Source organism: Amphibalanus amphitrite, unplaced genomic scaffold (genome assembly GCF_019059575.1).
Source record: "Amphibalanus amphitrite isolate SeventyFive unplaced genomic scaffold, NRLGWU_Aamphi_draft 001640F_arrow, whole genome shotgun sequence".
In the NCBI taxonomy this organism is placed as follows: domain Eukaryota; kingdom Metazoa; phylum Arthropoda; class Thecostraca; order Balanomorpha; family Balanidae; genus Amphibalanus; species Amphibalanus amphitrite.
The window spans coordinates 112073-133666 of NW_024883133.1; the positions used below are offsets into that span (position 1 = coordinate 112073).

Consider the following 21594-nt stretch of genomic DNA (forward strand, 5'->3'; position numbering starts at 1 on the left):
CAAGGTAGCGAAAATACCTTCAACAACGTGATCTGTTTTGAAGTTATTTACTACCTACTTTGGTGCCATATCTGCTACCAAATTTTGCGCCATTTCTAAAATAAGCGGCGTTTGCGACGCAGTCAATCTTTCGCAACGATACCGTGCGTAACGGCAACGAATGGAAAGAAAAAGAAAAAATACGGAATACTGATAAGCTAAAAGATCTATAAAATATCTGTAAATAGGTTATAGGTATGTGACCTGTCGACCAGTGATTTTATATACCTTGGTGTCGACATTCTGTTACCATAAGGTGGGGCTATTTGAGACAGCATTTAAAATTGTTATAAAATAAAAATAATTTGAAATTTATGCTTAATTTTTGCTCAGGCGATTTACTGCTCGATTCCACACCTCCCTGAGCAAAAATATCACGCCAAAATCAAACGACCTCCATTTTATAGTGATTTTAAATACTGTCAAATAGCCCCACTTTACACTCAACACAACAGTATTGGTATGAAAACAGTATGAACAGTATGAAAAACATTCAATATCAATGTATCATGTATTACAGATTAAAAGTATTAAATGTATAGGGATTAAATGTATTAGAGATTAAAGTTAAGTCAATGTCATGTGATCCTAGCAGCTATATACATTTTTCTACCCATTTTTCTGCTCAAACTATGTAGTTGACTGTTGTGTTGTGTTGTGACCTTACCTTACCAAAATTCTGTATTGGTAAGGTAAGGTAAGGTGTAGCCGTAGAAATAAAGACGGCTGTTACACTTGAAGCTCGCCTCAAGCCTGAAACTGTCAACATTGTTTGTGGATGGCACTTCAAATTATCAGTTAAGAAAGCACAGTTAATTGATGATTATGACTGTCAATGTCATTTTTCCCATGACCTTTGTTGCTTATATTTTATAATTTATGCATGGTGTTTTGATATTTCCATTGCTGTTTTTTATTTCTGCAGAAATGGCCACAGCAGGTGCTGAGGACCTGCTCAGCGAGGCGCAGTTCCTGGCGCTGCAGGAGGAGAAGGAGCAGCTGATCAAGGAGCAGAAACTGCTCAACATGGACATCAGGGCCATGAAGCTGGAGATGACAAAACGCTCAGGGTGGGTCGGCTGTAATCAGTGGATGGCCTGTTCCGAGGACACTTTTATCACCAGAAACATTGCTGACTGTGGTTGAGATTATCCATAGCTGGCCATATTTTATGTATGGTTCAGGACTTCAGGTTCATATTGTAACTAAGTGATCAGTGGCTGACAACATAAATGATTAAGGACAAAATTGATTAAAAGGAGTACATTCTCCCCATGCAGCCTTTCATGTCATTTTTGTCTATTTTGGCTTCAAGTACCTACAGAATGATAGTGCAAGTTGAAAGTCATCAGCTGGATGTGCTCATGATATGTGTAAAAGGTTTAATTGGCTGAATTTTAGAGGTTGAAGCTGCAGGTGCAGCACCCCATCTGTAAAACACAAAACAGGAACAAAACTTACAATAATCATTTTGCAAGTGGCAAAGGTATGCAGTGGTGATTACTCACAAGTAGCATGCATTGTGAATAGGCAAATAATGGGTAGACAAGATGAAGTTATCCTACAACAAAGCTCAGAAATTAATTTGCCAAGTAGATACTGAGATATCAGCCTCTCAAAAGTGGGACCATGGCTGGTCGCTCATTGTTTAAAAAAATCTGTTTATCTATGGAGACTGCAGCTGCATCGCTGGTGATCATATGACCATACTTATTGTACACTGGTGTGGCGCCCTCAGCGTCCAATTCCTCTGCGGTAGTGACCCTCGCTGTCCTCTCTTGCCACCCCAGTCATGAGCCGGTGCCTGGGGAGCCGAGCTCTGGCCGCAGTGACCCTCACCATCCGACCCTTCTGCGGTAGTGACCCTCTCTGCCCTCTCCCGCCGCCCCGGCAGTGAGCCGGCGCCTGGGGGACCGCGGGCTGGCTGGTAGTGACCCTCGCTGTCCTCTCCCGCCGCCCCGGCAGTGAGCCGGCGCCGGTGGAGGCGCGCGCTGGCTGGTAGTGACCCTCGCTGTCCTCTCCCGCCACCCCAGTGAGCCGGCGCCGGTGGAGGCGCGCGCGCTGGCCGCCGAGCAGCGTCTGGCGCAGCTGTCTGCCGAGCTGACGGGTCTGCAGCTGGAGGAGGTCAGCTTCCATCTGGTCTCCGCCGAGGAGGGTGTCACCGTCACCCGCTGGAGGGTGCGCGCCGTCAGTGAAGACGCCAACGCAGAGATACTGCTCCACTACGACACCACCAAGGACGAGGTGAGTGGACAGCCCACATGAATTAATTGTGCCTTACCTCTCCAGTCGCTCACATTCTCTTAGCCTGTTCGTATCTCGAACCGAATCGGACACGCTACCTCGGCTACATCGCTCCGGCTACCACCGTCCGCTTCCTGCTGCCGGGTGACGTGTCAACCCAGGTTCTATTTATCTGGGGACATGTTTTGTTGCGTCGTTCCGGTCAACTTCTATGGGCTTTGCTCGTACTGTTTTCACGTTTTCTATTCTGTCTACTCCCATGAGTTCTCATGTCTAGTTGTTTATGACAACCCATTCGTTTTATTACCGTAATGCTGCCGGCGCAAAATCCAGTAGCCCCAAAGTGACTCAGACTGTTGATCCGCCGCTCCGCCCGGCAGCACTCTAACGTGACGTGCTCCGGTCCATATATAATATCCCAGACTTTCCCTGACCCCTGACCCGCCGCTCCGCCCGGCAGCACTCTCACGTGACGTGCTCCGGTCCATATATAATATCCTAGACTTCTGTAAAGTGTGCGTTAGTTATTCGCAATTAGTTCGTAGTCTAGTTATACCTGCGTGGTGGCTATAATTCAATTTCGCATTTTCAACGCTTATTACCTTTACTGCTCTCCGCCCGCACTCAGCTCACCGCAGCTGACCCCGCGGTCGGCCCAACGACGCGTCATAGTTTATCCATGTGTGACTCATTGTCTCCAGCCCGCCACGACGGTGCCGCTGAGTCGCGCCAGCCTGACGCCCGCCATCCGTCATTCATGCCGGCCCGCGCAGAATAGTGACCTGGTTAATGTCCACCAATGCTTCTGACGCGCTTCTTAGAACGATATCGTGCTACGCCCCCCTCAACCACGGTGCCAGCGCGTGACGATTGGCAACTCATCTGACACGTGTCTTCTGAGAGCTACCAGAGGGCCGAGGGGCGGTGACATAGTAATAACCAATCACAAGACGAGTCTCAAAGCGAAAATGTTTTAATCCAATAGCGGGCCGTCACGCAGGATAGTTTTATACTCTAGTATGTGGTAGGAACTAGGTCGGGGTGAGCCGAGCCGAGAGCTCCCCGGCAAAGGGAATGGTAGAAGACCTAGAGCCATCATCGGCGTAGGACGTGTTCTCTCTCGCTCGAGGAGACCTCCGAGCTCCACAGCCGCTGGACGCATACCATCTGCTCCGCGTGCTTGTGTAGAGAAGACCCCCGGCCGTCACCCACGCCGGACGTGTTTCTGCATCGGTCTCGACCGACACCGTAGCTGACCATCTGTTGATGTTGTTGATTTTCCCTCCGGCCGCGGGTGGCCCCGCGGCGTAGCCTCATCGGCTCTGGAGGGCCCTGAAGGCGGCCACCAGGGCCGCCACCACGTCACTGCGCCAGACCTCGTCGGGTGTTGGTAGGATGTTCCCTACGGCCGGGATTTTGAGGCGAACACCCATCAGGCCCGGGCACGTGAGCAGGATGTGCCGGGGGGTGTCCGCCTCTTCGCCGCACAGCGGGCACCGGGCGGCCTCGCATAGCAGGTCCCGGCATTGGGCGCAGGCGGCTGAGGGGCTCCGGCCGATGGAGTGCAGGAACTGGGTCGATCCACTCCAGTGGCCAGTCCGGATCTGGTGGACATCGATGGCTGTCCGCCGATCCAGGCCGGAGACCGGGGGCGGGTATCTCGTACCCATCAGCTCCCGGTACCAGCCGGTCGCCGCTCTGCGTGTCGGGTCTGGGTATGACGGTCTGTCCCTGGCCGCCTGGTCCCTGGCTAGACGGGCCGCAGCCTTGTAGACGGTGTTGACGTCGATGGAGGCGATTTCTTGATCCAGCGCCGCCGCCTCCCCCGCCAGCACGTCCGCCGCCTCGTTGCCTGGGATCCCACAATGCGATGGGACCCACTGCAGCGTCACGTGGCGGTCCGGTGTGGCGATTTCCAGCAGGCGGCTCCATATCTCCGCCCCCTGGACCGTCCTCTGGGCCGAAGGCCCCTCTCTCAGTGCAGCCAGGGCAGACTGTGAGTCGGTACAGATTATTATTGGCAATGTGTCGTCACGAGGGTGTGTCGCCAGATGTTCCAGGGTCATTGCGATGGCCAGCATCTCCGCCCTGAAGCTGGAACAGAGCGCTCCTGCGGGCCTTTTCAGCTCAGTGCGGTCATCATCGGCGTGGACGACCAGCGCGCCGGCCCCTCCACAGAGAACGCCTCCAGTCGCCGACCCGTCGGTCCACACCCAGGTCGCACATTGGGTCAGGGACGCCAGGTGGTGTAGGGCGGCTTCCTTCTTCGTGGAGGCGGCAGTTCCGGCTGGGAGCCCCGCTCCTATGTCCAGGTTAAAGCTGATCGTGCCGGTCGGTTGCCAGGGCGGGGGGCGCACGGGGAGCAACGGCTCCACCGGTGGCTCCACTCCAAGGGTCCGCCACACCTCCCGACCCAACTGGCGCCATCCGCAGACGGTCTTGAGGCGCCGCGGTGGGTCCGCCACGGCCAGTCGGTGTAGCGGGTCCTCCTCGGGCAGTGCCATGGCCTTCGTCAGCATCCTCGCCGCCAGTGCTGTGCGGCGCGCCGCGACCGGGGCCACGCCGGCTTCGGCCATTACTCCATGGATGGGGGCCGACCCGATGCAGCCCGTTATGACTCGGGCCGCGGCACGCATCTCGCGTTCCAGAACTTCAATGTTAGTCCTGGCGGCCGCCGGCATCCAGGCGGCCGCCGCATGTTCGATGGCTCCCCTAACGTAGCCGTTGGCGACGGCTCGGAGTTGTCTCTCCTCCAGGCCCCAGCTGCGACCGGTGATTCGTCGTAGTTGAGAGATGCGAGGGCGGACGCGGCGGCGGAGGTTCCTGCAGTGGGGGCCGAACCCCAGAGTCCTGTCCAGCGTTACGCCGAGTAACTTCAGTTCAGGGCCTCCTTCCACCGTCTGGCCCGCCACACGGATGCGGCAACCGACGGCGTCCCGGTGGCTCTGAGACAGAACTAGAAGCTGGGTTTTCTGGCCCGCCACCTCCATCTTGTTCTCCCGGGCCCACTTGACCAGGGTATCGGCCGCTCGTTGTGCCCGCTCCCGCGCGACTTCAATCGTGTTACCCGAGCACAGTGTGGAGGTGTCGTCCGCAAACATGTACGGAGTAGTGCCCGGCAGGGCTCGGAGGGTCATCTCGCTGTGTTGTGCTCGTGAAACAATACACCTGGACCGGCAGAGCATCTCTTCTGGCAAGGGCTGACAACAACACCGGCGCGCCCCGCCCTGGGCACGAGAAACCGCCGTGTTACATTGGTGCCGCTGACGTCGGATCGAACCTGCCGAAGAAGCCGTCTTCTCACTTCCATCTCCTTCTTCGTGCGCCGACTCTTCAGTCCGAACTCTGTCGCTGACGAACTCTGTCGCTGACCAACTCTGCCGCTGACGAGCATCTATACAACGCTGCTGCGCTCCAGCTGCTACCAGCCAGCTCTCACGGCTACTACATCTGCCGACACTTCACTGTGAGCCGCTGAACAATAGCGCTCCAAAAGTGAGTACGCCAAAGCTCGGCACCGTTTATCTTAATCAGTGCCAGCTCAAGGTACAAGTACCCGTACAAGTACCAGTCATAAAGGGCTCTGAAGTCGAACTGTACCAGTCAGGCCCCAATTTGCCCGAGTATACGGCAGCCATCTCAACCAGCGCTCGATCTAAGCCGCTGATAACTCCAACCGACCGTCTCTCGTCATCGAGACAAAGTTTAACAGGAAAGAGAGTTCAACTCGCGCTCTCCAACGAGGTCAACTGACGTCATCAGAGAGGTCAACTGACGCTCTTCTTCGAGGCATCTTCATCGAGTGACTTCAAAGGCGCTCCACACCCAGCGCTACAACCAGACTCTCTCGCGCGTAATCGAAACAGTCCGCCCGGCGCGTATAGTGAGAGTGATAGTTAACGGAGTGAACGAGCCATCTTCGGTGACGCCAACAAAGGTACGTCTCGACATCTCCCGAGTGGCACTGGATTTTAATTTTACTTTTGCAAACTAAAAGATCAGCGTAACGTAAATGGTTCACTTTATGATTTTGTATTTTTGGCTCTCAATCGCGTCAATCATGGCTCAATCCAACTCGTCCCGCCTGCATGCTCCTGGTTCTGAATCCTCCAAATCCTCGGTGAAGGTAACAAGGAAAAATACCAGTGTTCCCCAACGCCAGCCAGCAAAGGACCGAGAGTTATTAAGAATAAACCCATTTGGCGACAAACTAGACTTATGGCGCGCAGAAATAAACAAAGCCGACCTCTTCGATCTAAGTTCTAGTGAACGAGCCGAACGCCTAGAGCTATTATCAATCATTAACGAAAGAGACACTTATCTTGGACGAAAGGATTACGAAACCCAACAGCGACGCGTCAATCAAGCGCCCACTCAACCGGACCCTAAATACCCAGATCTTGAGAAACTCAGATTCGTGTGATTAGGTACTCCGAAAAGCACACGGATGACGGAATTAGTGCAGTTGATGACTACGCCTGAAACAGGATTACGATGTTTAGAGAAGCCCTTATGAGGTTGCAAGAGTCTCTCTTTAGGTCGGCATTTACCTAAGAGAGGAACATATATTAATTGATGGCCGAGCGCGGTCAAGTCGCGTAAGGTAACTGATGTTGGTCTGCTTTTCTGAGTAAAGCCAACAAACGTATTAGACAGGTGCACTGCAAATTTTCAGAACCCTTCAGCAGCAATAGGTGACACCACAGTATCTCACCGCAGTTACCGGACAGTGGAGAGCATGGGCGTTATCGCTGCCACAGAGGCTGCACGATTAGGTCTGAGGTCTCGAGCCTCTCGAAGGGTTGTGTACGACGGAACGTACACCAGAGCTGCGTAATAGAAGATACAAATGTCTATTTTTTTATGAGTGCCCTGCAATCGAGAGACGAAGGTGCAATCTGGAACAGATTGTCTGGCAGTTTAGCTAGCAATCCAAATGACGTTGACGTTCAACAGCCATTTGCCGTGATGTAGCACCATGACTGAGGTGACTCATCGGATTGTTACCGGAAGCTTCCGAATACTTAGGCTGGAGACTTCCAGTTTGCGGTTAACTCGCGTTTATTTTGGTGGCTAACTTCCTTACACGCGTGTAGCTGCCCACCAACTTTTACCCGGGGACTTCCATCCGCGGTTAACTGGTGGGTAGCTACACGCGTGTAAATATTTAAATGCCGACTTACACGCCAGTTTAAAGGGCTTCCCGATCAGCTGATCGGCCGATCAGCTGATCGGGATGCGGCGATCAGCTGGTCCAATGAACAAGTGCGTAATTCCGTTATTAATGGGACCGGTGGCCCCCAATCAGCGTTTTTACACATGCAATGAGTACAGCCGTAACAATGGGATGTGGTGATGCATTAACCTAACCAGAACAGCGTTTGAAGCCGTGCCAATCAGCATTAATAATGCTAATCACCTTGTGTTATTTCACTCTGTATGGCCGACCGCCAGTCTAATGCATGATCTTGCAACAGCCGTATCTCAGATTACTCGTCTGCCCTCGTCGGTTCGTCTCCGTCACCCCCGTCCCCACCCCCGCCCCGTCACTTCACCGGTGAGGAGTCGTCGGTGTCCAATTCAATGCCACACAAAGGACGATTATCACCGAGTGATCAGTTTAATATGTGCGTGTCGCGGGGGTGGCTGACGTTCCAACGGCGCAGGATCCGGTCCACCACCAGTGCCCATTTGCTGCCATTTAAACCGCTAATGGTTCTTTTTGGCCGTCCTTTTCATATCTCTCCAGAGCTGTGTCAGCTGTTTCTAGTCCCATTTTTCTTCTGACCTTGCATTACAGGCTGTAACAATGTTCTTCCAAGACCGTTTTCGTTCTTCATTACTCCTTCCATCGTGTCGCTTATTTTCGATGACTTTTACTTCAGTCTTCATTACATCGGCTAACAAATGCATGTCTCTACTACTGAAATTTCTGCTCCTCTTCTTCCTGTCCATGGTTGTTGACCGGACACTCGTATTGCTTCCACTGAGCTGGTCCTCGCCCCACTGACACGTAACGCGAAGTGCGACGACAGGGGCCCGACACTAGCCGGCTGGCTCGACGATCACGTTATTTCGGATGCGATACGAATCCCATCTCACTATCCCGAAGATTACGAAATAGCAGCTGGTGGCAAGGAGATAGGTGCGATGGAAATAGACTAATACCTCCGTATTTGAAAATTGGAGTCCTACATCCTCAATTCTGTCAACTCAAATATTGCTCTGATTACTCATGTATGACTTGACGAAAACATCTGGATACTTGCAGTGATGAAATACGTAATTTGTAACCCCTCAACAAGCACAGAGGCCAGTTTAACCAACAGAAAAATAGCCGCCTGGCGGAATTTTTTGCCTAAAGACCGTTTCACATATAACGGAGTGTAAACGCGATAAGCACGTCAGCAGATAGGGCTTTACCGCTCTCGATCCGTATGTGAATCGGCCTTTAGGCGAAAAATTCCGCCAGGCGGCTATTTTTCTGTTGGTAAAACTGGCCTCAGTACTATGAAAAGGTGACCTCAAATTCGTCTAATCTTAGCAGCCGAACGGCTAGGCCGAACTGGCTGAAAAAGCCAGAACTAGATGATTGCACTATTGTCTATCACTTGCACATAAAATTTGCACAGAAATAAACTTTTAAAACCCCCTAAGGACCAAAAAAAGCACCACCGAAAAGATACCCGCGAACTTAATACATGGGGTGGCTCGCGTGTAAGTTCGTTCGCTAACTTAGCGAACAAACTATTTACCCGCAGATGGAAGTCACCGGGCAAAGTTACCCGCCGACTTAAACGCGAGATAAACGCCAACTTACCCGCAAACCACTTACACGCGACTTACCCGCGTGTGGAAGTCTCCAGCCTTAGTTTTTTTTTTTACTGATTGGCTTTCCCTAGCCTGATGTAATAAACGGTCGTTGTGGTGGAGACCGTAGGAGCCACTACGATGCATTGGTCGTTGTGATTGGGACCATAGGTGTCACAACGGATGCATTGTGGATGGATGTTTTTGAGAATGAATGCTGCTGCTGATAATAACGAACACGCCTATGATTACTAAAGGCCATATCCTTGACTGCTACTATGCTTTTGCGCTAACCACTACTGCTCTCGCTGCCTGACTACAAACCGTTCCTCCCTTGGTCCTCCCAGCTTCCACTTCTCAAGACTATCACGAGCCAGCCATAACTTGACGAGTGTCACATTGTGCTCGGCCCGCTAGCAGAGTCGGCACGTGGTAACTGTAAACGATGCACCGGCATCACTCAGCGCTCAGTCTACAGGGTGTCCCATAAGTTCGTTCTCACATTATATTTGCATGTGAAACAGAGTACATTGCGTTTTGATATATTTGTGACCCCTCAATGTGCTCCCCATTTAATAGGCAAACACATGAACACATGCTGCGGCATGCCAACCGGCATGTTTGGCTGCATAGCAGGCTTAAAGTTAACGCAGACTGACTTGACATGCGCCGTGAGCTCCTCGAGGCTGGAACAGCGCTACGCTTCGACGAGCCTAATTTTCAGCACAACCAACAAATTTTTATGAAATTTTGATCCGATGAAGTGCCTGGCATGTGGTCTTGCCACAAACGCCTGTCACAGTCTCCTTGCACCGCTTTTAAGCTTTGCTTGACCTGTGCACTGATGCACTGTTTTGCCTGAAGATGGGCCTACGACCTCTCGGATGCCATTTTCTCCTCTATAAATGTGTTCATACTCGCGGTTCGAGTTCAGCTTGAGGGTTGAAACTCCTCCTAGATATTCTTGGGAAAGTATTATGCTTCCCAAAGCTGTTTCTGGGACACCAATCGCAACCTGGTCAGCGTCTGGACGCCTATAAACCCACAATACCGTGACCTTGGCCTTTCGCATAGGAACATAACGGGACGAAACGGAGGCCTCCTCCTTCGCCCTTATGGGGTTGTTTTCCGGTTTGGACGGGTGTTTCGTCTCGAACGTGGACTAGTTAGTCCAGATGACCTGGTTGATGTCCTCAGCCCTTTAGTTTTTTTAGCCTCAGGCATAACGAAACTCATGTTTGGCCATTTTAAGACGTTTTTGACTGTTTTGAGCCATCCGGTAAGCAAAGCTTAAGTCATCTTGAGCTATGTATCCCGAAAGAACACTTTTAGACAGCTGGTAATCCATCCTGAAAAGTCTGCTTACCAACTTTCTAACCCTTTGACCTTTTTGATGGCCACTTTGGCGCCACACAGTTTTGGCCACATGGCTCACTCCTGAGAGCTGACAAAAAAGAGGATAAACTTGCAATGATTGACTCCCGATAAATCATCGGTGTCACTTGCTGACTGTGCGTCCAGTTAGCGATGGACATTGTCTACAGACTGGTAGGCCTCAATCACCCTTAATCGTCGCGAATGGTCACGTGCTGACTAAATACCGAGACGTACCCGTATTGGAGACCTCTATGTTGCGGCGTTAGTCGTCTGTGTAGGAAACGGGCTCTCTAGCAAAAACTATTTTGTCTACAGAAATTAGTTACTGTGGAGCATATTTCTACCAGCCATGGCAACCACGTAAGCTCAGTAACGAACCAATTTCAGCGTGCCTTTAAGCAAGAGAGCCTAAAAACGTAAAATTTAAGTGAGAACGAACTTATGGGACACCCTGTAGTGCCACAACGGATATGCCGTGACGGGCCACGTATGGCCAGGCGTGAGGTCTCTTTGTTCCTCTTTCCCCAGTGTGCGTGCGAGTGTTTGTGTATGCACGGCGCCGAGCCTGCATCACAATGGACCGAGGAACTATCCGAATCACCGTATGATTCAGTGTTCCTTACCGAGCGCAGACGTGCACAACCAAGCGAAGTGCCCCCGCGCACCAGCAATCCGGGTCACCAGTTGACTCGACGGCCCACGATCCGGGTCACCGCCGAAATGACTGACGTCATGGACTACGATAACCGTTTTCGTGGACCGCAGCGAGTGCGCTAGTGACGTTCAATGCGTTCATCCGGCAAATTCCCGCCCTCCCGCCCCTGTGTCGTGTTCTTGTCGCGGATGTGTTTGTGTTCTGCGTGTGTCTCCACCGCTGTGTCCTTCGCCCTTCAGGCGTCGGCCTCTGCTTTGTCCTAGCCAAAGCTCTTGCCATGGGTGGGGGAGGTGTATAAAGTGTGCGTTAGTTATTCGCAATTAGTTCGTAGTCTAGTTATACCTGCGTGGTGGCTATAATTCAATTTCGCATTTTCAACGCTTATTACCTTTACCGCTCTCCGCCCGCACTCAGCTCACCGCAGCTGACCCCGCGGTCGCACAGTGATGCAAATGGGGTTCACGAGTGGCCATAAATACCCAAAAGTCAAGTTTACCAAATCGAGTTAATTGCGATATGGCCGAGTAGACAAATGTTTTGGGCATCTGAAATCACATGGTTTTCATGTTTTTGTCAAAACCGGCCTCGTGTATAATCGTCAGAAGTCGTGACATTTTCACGTCTGTCAAGACAGCCTCAGATTCAGATTCACTTTCAGAATCACATTCGGACCCCCTTAGATTTTCATAAAAACTGGTCCATGGGTACAGTTTTGGGCGCTGATTCCAATGGTGAAGTCTGTTCTTCGCCACATATTATACTTTGGCCCCTAGAGGCATTCAAAGTTTTATTTGGGGGGAAGGGGGACCCCCTTAGATTTTCATAAAAACTGGTCCATGTGTACAGTTTCGGACGCTGATTCCAATGGTGAAGTCTGTTTTTCGCCACATATTATACTTTGGCCCCTAGAGGCATTCCAAGTTTTTTAGGGGAAGGGGGACCCCCTTAGATTTTCATAAAAACTGGTCCATGTGTACAGTTTTGGACGCTGATTCCAATGGTGAAGTCTGTTTTTCGCCACATATTATACTTTGGCCCCTAGAGGCATTCAAAGTTTTTTTGGGGAAAGGGGACCCCCTTAGATTTTCATAAAAACTGGTCCATGGGTACAGTTTTGGACGCTGATTCCAATGGTGAAGTCTGTTTTTCGCCACATATTACACTTTGGCCCCTAGAGACATTCAAAGTTGTTTTGGGGGAAGGGGGACCCCCTTAGATTTTCATAAAAACTGGTCCATGTGTACAGTTTCGGACGCTGATTCCAATGGTGAAGTCTGTTTTTCGCCACATATAATAATTTGGTCCCTAGAGGCATCCAAAGTTTTTTAAGGGGAAGGGGGACCCCCTTAGATTTTCATAAAAACTGGTCCATGGGTACAGTTTTGGACGCTGATTCCAATGGTGAAGTCTGTTCTTCGCCACATATTATACTTTGGCCCCTAGAGGAATCCAAAGTTTTTTAAGGGGAAGGGGGACCCCCTTAGATTTTCATAAAATTTGGTCCATGGGTACAGTTTTGGACGCTGATTCCAATGGTGAAGTCTGTTTTTCGCCACATATTATACTTTGGCCCCTAGAGGCATTCAAAGTTTTTTGGGGAAGGGGACCCCCTTAGATTTTTTATAAAAACCCAAAAAAAACTTTGAATTCCTCTAGGGGCGAAAGTATAATATGTGGCGAAAAACAGACTTCACCGTTGGAATCAGCGTCCAAAACTGTACCCATGACTGTAACCATGGACCAGTTTTAATGAAAATCTAAGGGGGTCCCCTTCGCCCCAAAAAAACTTTGAATGCCTCTAGGGGCCAAAGTATAATATGTGGCGAAAAACAGACTTCACCATTGGAATCAGCGTCTAAAACTGTACCCATGGACCAGTTTTTATGAAAATCTAAGGGGGTCCCCCTTCGCTCCAAAAAAACTTTGAATGCCTCTAGGGGCCAAAGTATAATATGTGGCGAAAAACAGACTTCACCATTGGAATCAGCGTCAAAAACTGTACACATGGACCAGTTTTTATGAAAATCTAAGGGGGTCCCCCTTCCCCCAAAAAAACTTTGAATGCCTCTAGGTGCCAAAGTGTAATATGTGGCGAAAAACAGACTTCACCGTTGGAATCAGCGTCCAAAACTGTACACATGGACCAGTTTTTATGAAAATCTAAGGGGGTCCCCCTTCGCCCAAAAAAAACTTTGAATGCCTCTAGGGGCCAAAGTATAATATGTGGCGAAAAACAGACTTCACCATTGGAATCAGCGTCCAAAACTGTACCCATGGACCAGTTTTTATGAAAATCTAAGGGGGTCCGAATGTGATTCTGAAAGTGAATCTGAATGCCTCTAGGGGCCAAAGTATAATATGTGGCGAAAAACAGACTTCACCATTGGAATCAGCGTCCGAAACTGTACACATGGACCAGTTTTTATGAAAATTTAAGGGGGTCCCCCTTCGCTCCAAAAAAACTTTGAATGCCTCTAGGGGCCAAATATAATATGTGGCGAAAAACAGACTTCACCGTTGGAATCAGCGTCCAAAACTGTACACATGGACCAGTTTTTATGAAAATCTAAGGGGGTCCCCCTTCGCCCCCAAAATACTTTGAATGCCTCTAGGGGCCAAAGTATAATATGTGGCGAAAAACAGACTTCACCATTGGAATCAGCGTCCAAAACTGTACACATGGACCAGTTTTTATGAAAATCTAAGGGGGTCCCCCTTCGCCCCAAAAAACTTTGAATGCCTCTAGGGGCCAAAGTATAATATGTGGCGAAAAACAGACTTCACCATGGGAATCAGCGTCCAAAACTGTACCCATGGACCAGTTTTTATGAAAATCTAAGGGGGTCCGAATGTGATTCTGAAAGTGAATCTGAATGCCTCTAGGGGCCAAAGTATAATATGTGGCGAAAAACAGACTTCACCATGGGAATCAGCGTCCAAAACTGTACACATGGACCAGTTTTTATGAAAATCTAAGGGGGTCCCCCTTCGCCCAAAAAAACTTTGAATGCCTCTAGGGGCCAAAGTATAATATGTGGCGAAAAACAGACTTCACCATTGGAATCAGCGTCCGAAACTGTACACATGGACCAGTTTTTATGAAAATCTAGGGGGTCCCCCTTCCCCAAAAAAACTTTGAATGCCTCTAGGGGCCAAAGTATAATATGTGGCGAAAAACAGACTTCACCATTGGAATCGGCGTCCAAAACTGTACACATGGACTAGTTTTTATGAAAATCTAAGGGGGTCCCCCTTCCCCAAAAAACTTTGAATGCCTCTAGGGGCCAAAGTATAATATGTGGCGAAAAACAGACTTCACCGTTGGAATCAGCGTCCAAAACTGTACCCATGGACCAGTTTTTATGAAAATCTAAGGGGGTCCCCCTTCGCCCCAAAAAAAAAACTTTGAATGCCTCTAGGGGCCAAAGTATAATATGTGGCGAAAAACAGACTTCACCATTGGAATCAGCGTCCAAAACTGTACCCATGGACCAGTTTTTATGAAAATCTAAGGGGGTCCGAATGTGATTCTGAAAGTGAATCTGAATGCCTCTAGGGGCCAAAGTATAATATGTGGCGAAAAACCGACTTCACCATGGGAATCAGCGTCCAAAACTGTACACATGGACCAGTTTTTATGAAAATCTAAGGGGGTCCCCCTCCGCCCCAAAAAACTTTGAATGCCTCTAGGGGCCAAAGTATAATATGTGGCGAAAAACAGACTTCACCATTGGAATCAGCGTCCGAAACTGTACACATGGACCAGTTTTTATGAAAATCTAGGGGGTCCCCCTTCCCCAAAAAAACTTTGAATGCCTCTAGGGGCCAAAGTATAATATGTGGCGAAAAACAGACTTCACCATTGGAATCGGCGTCCAAAACTGTACACATGGACTAGTTTTTATGAAAATCTAAGGGGTCCCCCTTCCCCCAAAAACTTTGAATGCCTCTAGGGGCCAAAGTATAATATGTGGCGAAAAACAGACTTCACCGTTGGAATCAGCGTCCAAAACTGTACCCATGGAACAGTTTTTATGAAAATCTAAGGGGGTCCCCCTTCGCCCCAAAAAAACTTTGAATGCCTCTAGGGGCCAAAGTATAATATGTGGCGAAAAACAGACTTCACCATTGGAATCAGCGTCCAAAACTGTACCATGGACCAGTTTTTATGAAAATCGAAGGGGGTCCGAATGTGATTCTGAAAGTGAATCTGAATCTGAGGCTGTCTTGACAGACGTGACATTTTCTAGGTCGTAAAATGACAGTCAGACACTCGCATGTTCAAACGCCGCTGGTTTGCGTTCATTTCGTACAAATTGAAAAAATTATGCATGGGAATGATCCCCAAAGCCTTCTGCTTCTAATGCTGGGTCACAAAAAGCCGTATCTCATTCGCTTTGGTGGTAATCTGACTATTTATCATCATGTTGCAATCGCAGTTTTTTGCTAAGAAAAAAATGCTTTCGTTTCACCTACAGAACTTTCACCACAGTGTGTGCCCGTTAGTCCACCATACCATAGCGTTCCCTAATCATTTCTGAGTCACATCGTGAAAGAATTAAGGCGCTAGCACAGGGCTAACCGGCGCTACAGAGGTTTTTGTCCGGGCGGTCGGGTGCCGCAGTGGGCGCGCAGTTGGGCGGGTGGGTGCCGCCGCGCGGCGTCCGGGCGCGGCGGCGCGACCGCCCGGGCCGCCCGCTGCGCCGCAGCACCCGACCGTGCCGGACGAAAACTTTTGTAGCGCCGGTCAGCCCTGTGCTAGCGCCTTAATTCTTTCACGATGCGACTCAGAAATGATTAGGGAATGCTATGATATGGTGCACTAGCGGGCACACACTGTGTGAAGTGCTGTAGGTTAATTGAAAGCAAATCTTTTTGGTAAAAAACTGCGGTTGCAACATGATTACAAATAGTTAGTTCACCGCCATACCAAAATAGATACGGCTTTGTATGACGTGGCATTAGAAGTAGCAGGTTTCGGGGATCATTTTCATGTATAATTTTTGCAGTTTGCATGACATGAACGCACGCTAGCGGCACTTGAATTTCAAGTACCCGACAGTCAATTTACGACATCGAAAATGTCTCGACTTCTGACAATCCTACACGAGGCCGGTTTTGACAAAAACATTAAAATCATACTTTTTCAGACACCCCAAACATTTGCCTGACTGACCATATTACGATTTATTCGATTAAGTGAACTTGAATTTTGGGCCTTTTTCGTATTTATGGCCACTCGTGAACCCCATTTGCATCACTGTGGGTCGGCCCAACGACGCGTCATAGTTTATCCATGTGTGACTCATTGTCTCCAGCCCGCCACGACGGTGCCGCTGAGTCGCGCCAGCCTGACGCCCGCCATCCGTCATTCATGCCGGCCCGCGCAGAATAGTGACCTGGTTAATGTCCACCAATGCTTCTGACGCGCTCCTTAGAACGATATCGTGCTACGCCCCCCTCAACCACGGTGCCAGCGCGTGACGATTGGCAACTCATCTGACACGTGTCTTCTGAGAGCTACCAGAGGGCCGAGGGGCGGTGACATAGTAATAACCAATCACAAGACGAGTCTCAAAGCGAAAATGTTTTAATCCAATAGCGGGCCGTCACGCAGGATAGTTTTATATTCTAGTATGTGGTAGGAACTAGGTCGGGGTGAGCCGAGCCGAGAGCTCCCCGGCAAAGGGAATGGTAGAAGACCTAGAGCCATCATCGGCGTAGGACGTGTTCTCTCTCGCTCGAGGAGACCTCCGAGCTCCACAGCCGCTGGACGCATACCATCTGCTCCGCGTGCTTGTGTAGAGAAGACCCCCGGCCGTCACCCACGCCGGACGTGTTTCTGCATCGGTCTCGTAGTTTCTGCATCGGTCACCGTAGCTGACCATCTCGCTGTGTTGTGCTCGTGAAACAATACACCTGGACCGGCAGAGCATCTCTTCTGGCAAGGGCTGACAACAACACCGGCGCGCCCCGCCCTGGGCACGAGAAACCGCCGTGTTACACTTCCCCTGACTGTTGACCCGCCGCTCCGCCCGGCAGCACTCTAACGTGACGTGCTCCGGTCCATATATAATATCCTAGACTTCCCCTGACCCGCCGCTCCGCCGGGCAGCACTCTAACGTGACGTGCAGCTCCGGTCCATATATAATATCCCAGACTTCCCCTGACCCGCCGCTCCGCCCGGCAGCACTCTAACGTGACATGCTCCGGTCCATATATAATATCCTAGACTTCCCCTGACCCGCCGCTCCGCCGGGCAGCACTCTAACGTGACATGCTCCGGTCCATATATATAATATCCTAGACTTCCCCTGACCCGCCGCTCCGCCTGGCAGCACTCTAACGTCACGTGCTCTGGTCCATATATAATATCCTAGACTTCCCCTGACCCGCCGCTCCGCCCGGCAGCACTCTAACGTGACGTGCTCCGGTCCATATATAATATCCTAGACTTCCCCTGACCCGCCGCTCCGCCCGGCAGCACTCTAACGTGACATGCTCCGGTCCATATATAATATCCTAGACTTCCCCTGACCCGCCGCTCCGCCCGGCAGCACTCTAACATGACGTGCTCCGGTCCATATATAATATCCTAGACTTCCCCTGACCCGCCGCTCCGCCCGGCAGCACTCTAACGTGACGTGCTCCGGTCCATATATAATATCCCAGACTTCCCCTGACCGGCCGCTCTGCCCGGCAGCACTCTAACGTGACGTGCTCCGGTCCATATATAATACCCTAGACTTCCCCTGACCCTCCGCTCCGCCCGGCAGCACTCTAACGTGACGTGCTCCGATCTGGAGGTGGAGGAGTTCACTCCGTCGCTGGCACCTCTGATGGACGTCGCGGGGGAGAGCCCTCGGGACGCGCTGTTTGGACTCTACCAGCTCGGACGGCTGGTCGCCGAGAGGAGAGAGGTCAGTGGGGGAGGGTGAGGGCAGCGGGGAGAGAGAGAGAGAAAGAGCGAGAGGGAGAGAGAGAGAGAGAGAGAGAGAGAGAGAGAGAGAGAGAGAGAGAGAGAGAGAGAGAGAGAGAGAGAGAGGTCAGTGAGGGAGGGGTCAGCGGGAGAGAGAGAGAGGTCAGTGAGGGAGGGGTCAGCGGGGGAGAGAGAGAGAGAGAGAGAGAGAGAGAGAGAGAGAGAGAGAGAGAGAGAGAGAGTCAGTGAGGGAGGGGTCAGCGGGAGAGAGAGAGGTTAGTGAGGGAGGGGTCAGCGGGAGAGAGAGAGGTTAGTGAGGGAGGGGTCAGCGGGAGAGAGAGAGGTTAGTGAGGGAGGGGTCAGCGGGAGAGAGAGAGGTTAGTGAGGGAGGGGTCAGCGGGAGAGAGAGAGGTTAGTGAGGGAGGGGTCAGCGGGAGAGAGAGAGGTTAGTGAGGGAGGGGTCAGCGGGAGAGAGAGAGAGAGAGAGAGAGAGAGAGAGAGAGAGAGAGAGAGAGAGAGAGTCAGTGAGGGAGGGGTCAGCGGGAGAGAGAGAGGTTAGTGAGGGAGGGGTCAGCGGGAGAGAGAGAGGTTAGTGAGGGAGGGGTCAGCGGGAGAGAGAGAGGTTAGTGAGGGAGGGGGTCAGCGGGAGAGAGAGAGGTTAGTGAGGGAGGGGTCAGCGGGAGAGAGAGAGGTTAGTGAGGGAGGGGTCAGCGGGAGAGAGAGAGAGAGAGAGAGAGAGAGAGAGAGAGAGAGAGAGAGAGAGAGAGAGAGAGAGAGAGAGAGAGAGAGAGAGAGAGAGAGAGAGAGAGAGAGATACAGATACAGATACAGATACAGATATATTCGAGCCAGATCCACACATTTAAGTGGCTTTTCACAAGCTCACGTCATACGATGGGGAATATCATGGGGAGGGGGAGTATATCGAGCACACATCCACGCATTCACAAATCACAGTACTTATGCTCAACATAGACACACACAATCTAAGCATCTTGTTCAGGCATTGCTCGCAGCACCTTCATAGCGTTAGCTCTGAAAGATGACACCATTGGGTCAACTTTGAGCTGGTTGAGTCGTGCCACTCCCCTGTAGCACAGCCGCCGTCGGCCTGCCTCCGTCCGAATGGACGGGAGCGTGAGCAAATTGGCGCGCCTTGTGTCGTGCTGGTGGCGATTGCTCGCCTGGCGCCCTATGGTGCTGCTCAGTCGCTCAGGCTGGGAAGACACGATAGCTCGCTGTACAGCGCACACGGTGTGGTAGTCAATTAGTCGCTTGGCAGATAACCATTTCAATTCGCGCATTACAGATGCCACACTGTCGCGACGGCCGCTTGTTCGACACGACCCGGGCACAGAAGTTCAGTACTTTTTGGAGCCGCCGAAGTTGCGTCTCTCCGCACGATCCGTAGACGGACAAACAGTATCGCAATACCGAGATCACTAGTGACTGGACGATGCACTTCAAGGCAGACCTCGGCACAACGTGACGTGCATGCATCAGTGCTATGAGCATGCCAGTACATTTCTGTGTAACGCTGTCGACATGCGGCTCAAAACTCAAATGACGGTCCATCGTCACTCCGAGGTTCCTCACCGTTCTAGACTCAGTGATTGTGGTCGCACAGAAATCCACAGTAACAGGGGCCAAACCGCGGAGCATTGCTGGCGTTCCTATCACGAGCATCTTTGTTTTTCCTGCGTTCAGTTTCATGCCGTTATGGCAAAACCACTGAAAAACGCAGGAGAGCGCGTGCTCCATGCGTGCGATCAGCTGATCTACATCACATTTTCTGCCAGTAACCATGAGCTGCGTGTCGTCCGCAAATTGAACGACGGTGACGTCATCAGGCACACACAAGCACAGGTCATTTGAGAAGAGCATATAAAGAACGCAGCTGAGCGCTCCGCCTTGATACACACCGATCTCGTTGGGTTTGCTATCTGACAGGAGACTCGCACCATCTGCACCCCTCATCTGCACCTGCTGCGAATGATGCGCTAAATAGTTACGGAACCACTGCACATCGACACCGTATACCGACAACTTTTCCAGTAGTTTTGCGTGTGGGACTACATCAAAACATTTTGATAGATCTAATAGTACCAAAATACAGATTTGTCCATTGTCCATGGCTTGAAGAGCCATGTCCGTTACAGTATGCAGAGCAGTTTCGGTGGATCGCTGTTTGCGATAACCGTGTTGAGCATCGGAAAGCAAGTGGTTATCCTCTAGATAGCTTGACAGCTGGCCCTGAACAATACGCTCCACCAGCTTCATAATCGCTGGTAGAATAGATATGGGACGCGTATCAGACGGTTTCACAGACGTCTTCCCCTTCGGAATAGGGGTCACTAGTGCGTGCTTCCAATCACGCGGCACGACACCAGTAGCCAGGCTGGAATTCACTACGTTTAGCAGTACGTGGCCCATCCCGGAGAAGAAAGACTGAAGCATCAGTACGCTAATACCATCCTTGCCGGTTGATTTCGACGGCTTCATCAGCAAAAGAGTGGCATACAGTGTGTCATAATCAGTAGTGCGCACCACGAACGCGGCGGCCGGCACACGAGGTAGACGCATGGGCACACGCATCGTAGCCGCAGGCACACTAGCAGCCGTGGCCGGTCCGATCGTGACGTAGTAGTCGTTGAGAGCGTTCGGAGTAATTCTCGGCACTTCACAGGTCTGCTGCTTTCTGCCGATAACAGGTCGCAGCACACGCCACAGCCCGCCTCTGTCGCCGAGCCGGATCGCTCTAGCATAGCGCTCTCGGCTCTCATTCCGCACGGCGGCACGGTACAGCCGGTTCACCCGCTTGTATTCAGCGCGGTCGTCCCCAGCTAAGGCCGCGCGGCGGCTCTGCAACAGCTGCTGCGTTTCGGCAGACACGGCTGGCGCTGTCAACTGCCGGTCACGCACACGTTTGAGAGGTGCAACAGTGTCGAGCCGGCCGATGAACGTATCGCGGAAAACGTTCCATTTACGTTCAGTAGTGTCGGACTGGTAGACGGGTGTCCAGTCTGTTTCCGCGAGCTGTTGATTGAATAGGTCCTTAGCAATCCTGCCGATCGCCCGTCGGTACTGACTCGTGTCACTGCGGGGCGCCGCTCGACTCTCGCGGGCCAGCAGAACACGAGTAAAATCGTGCGGGCCACCGTAATGGCACCTCGTGACTCCGGCACGCCGGATCAGCTCAGGGCGATTAGTAATAATCACATCCAACAGCGAACCGGCGGGGCGGTACGTGGCGCGACTCCGGTTGGTGACGCGCAGTCCGTAGGTGTCACACAGTCTCAGCAGTGGATTGGGCGCGTTCCCAGGTTTGGTCTTCAGTAGGCAATTGTTAAGATCGCCTGCAATGATGACGGTCGCCCTGGGGAAGTTGGTAAGCATATGCTGTAGCTGACCTTCAAGGTCGTCCAGATCGGCGTCCAGCTGGCGCGCGCTGTTCTGCGGCACTCGATACGCTGACGCAACCAACGCGCTCCGTTGTCGGCTCGTGCGCACCAACACCCAGACGATCTCCAGGTTTGCCTGCGACACTTG

General features: G+C 51.4%; 1 protein-coding gene across 1 annotated transcript; it reads left to right on the forward strand.

The window, feature by feature from the left end:
* Window positions 1-74: 74 nt before the first annotated feature.
* Window positions 75-18060, forward strand: LOC122374330 (the record flags this gene model as incomplete). The annotated part of the gene is made up of 4 exons (XM_043353020.1): window positions 75-234; window positions 965-1109; window positions 2073-2283; window positions 17903-18060. Coding segments are annotated over exons 2-4 (512 nt in total), but the record flags the coding sequence as incomplete, so codon positions are not given.
* Window positions 18061-21594: the final 3534 nt, after the last annotated feature.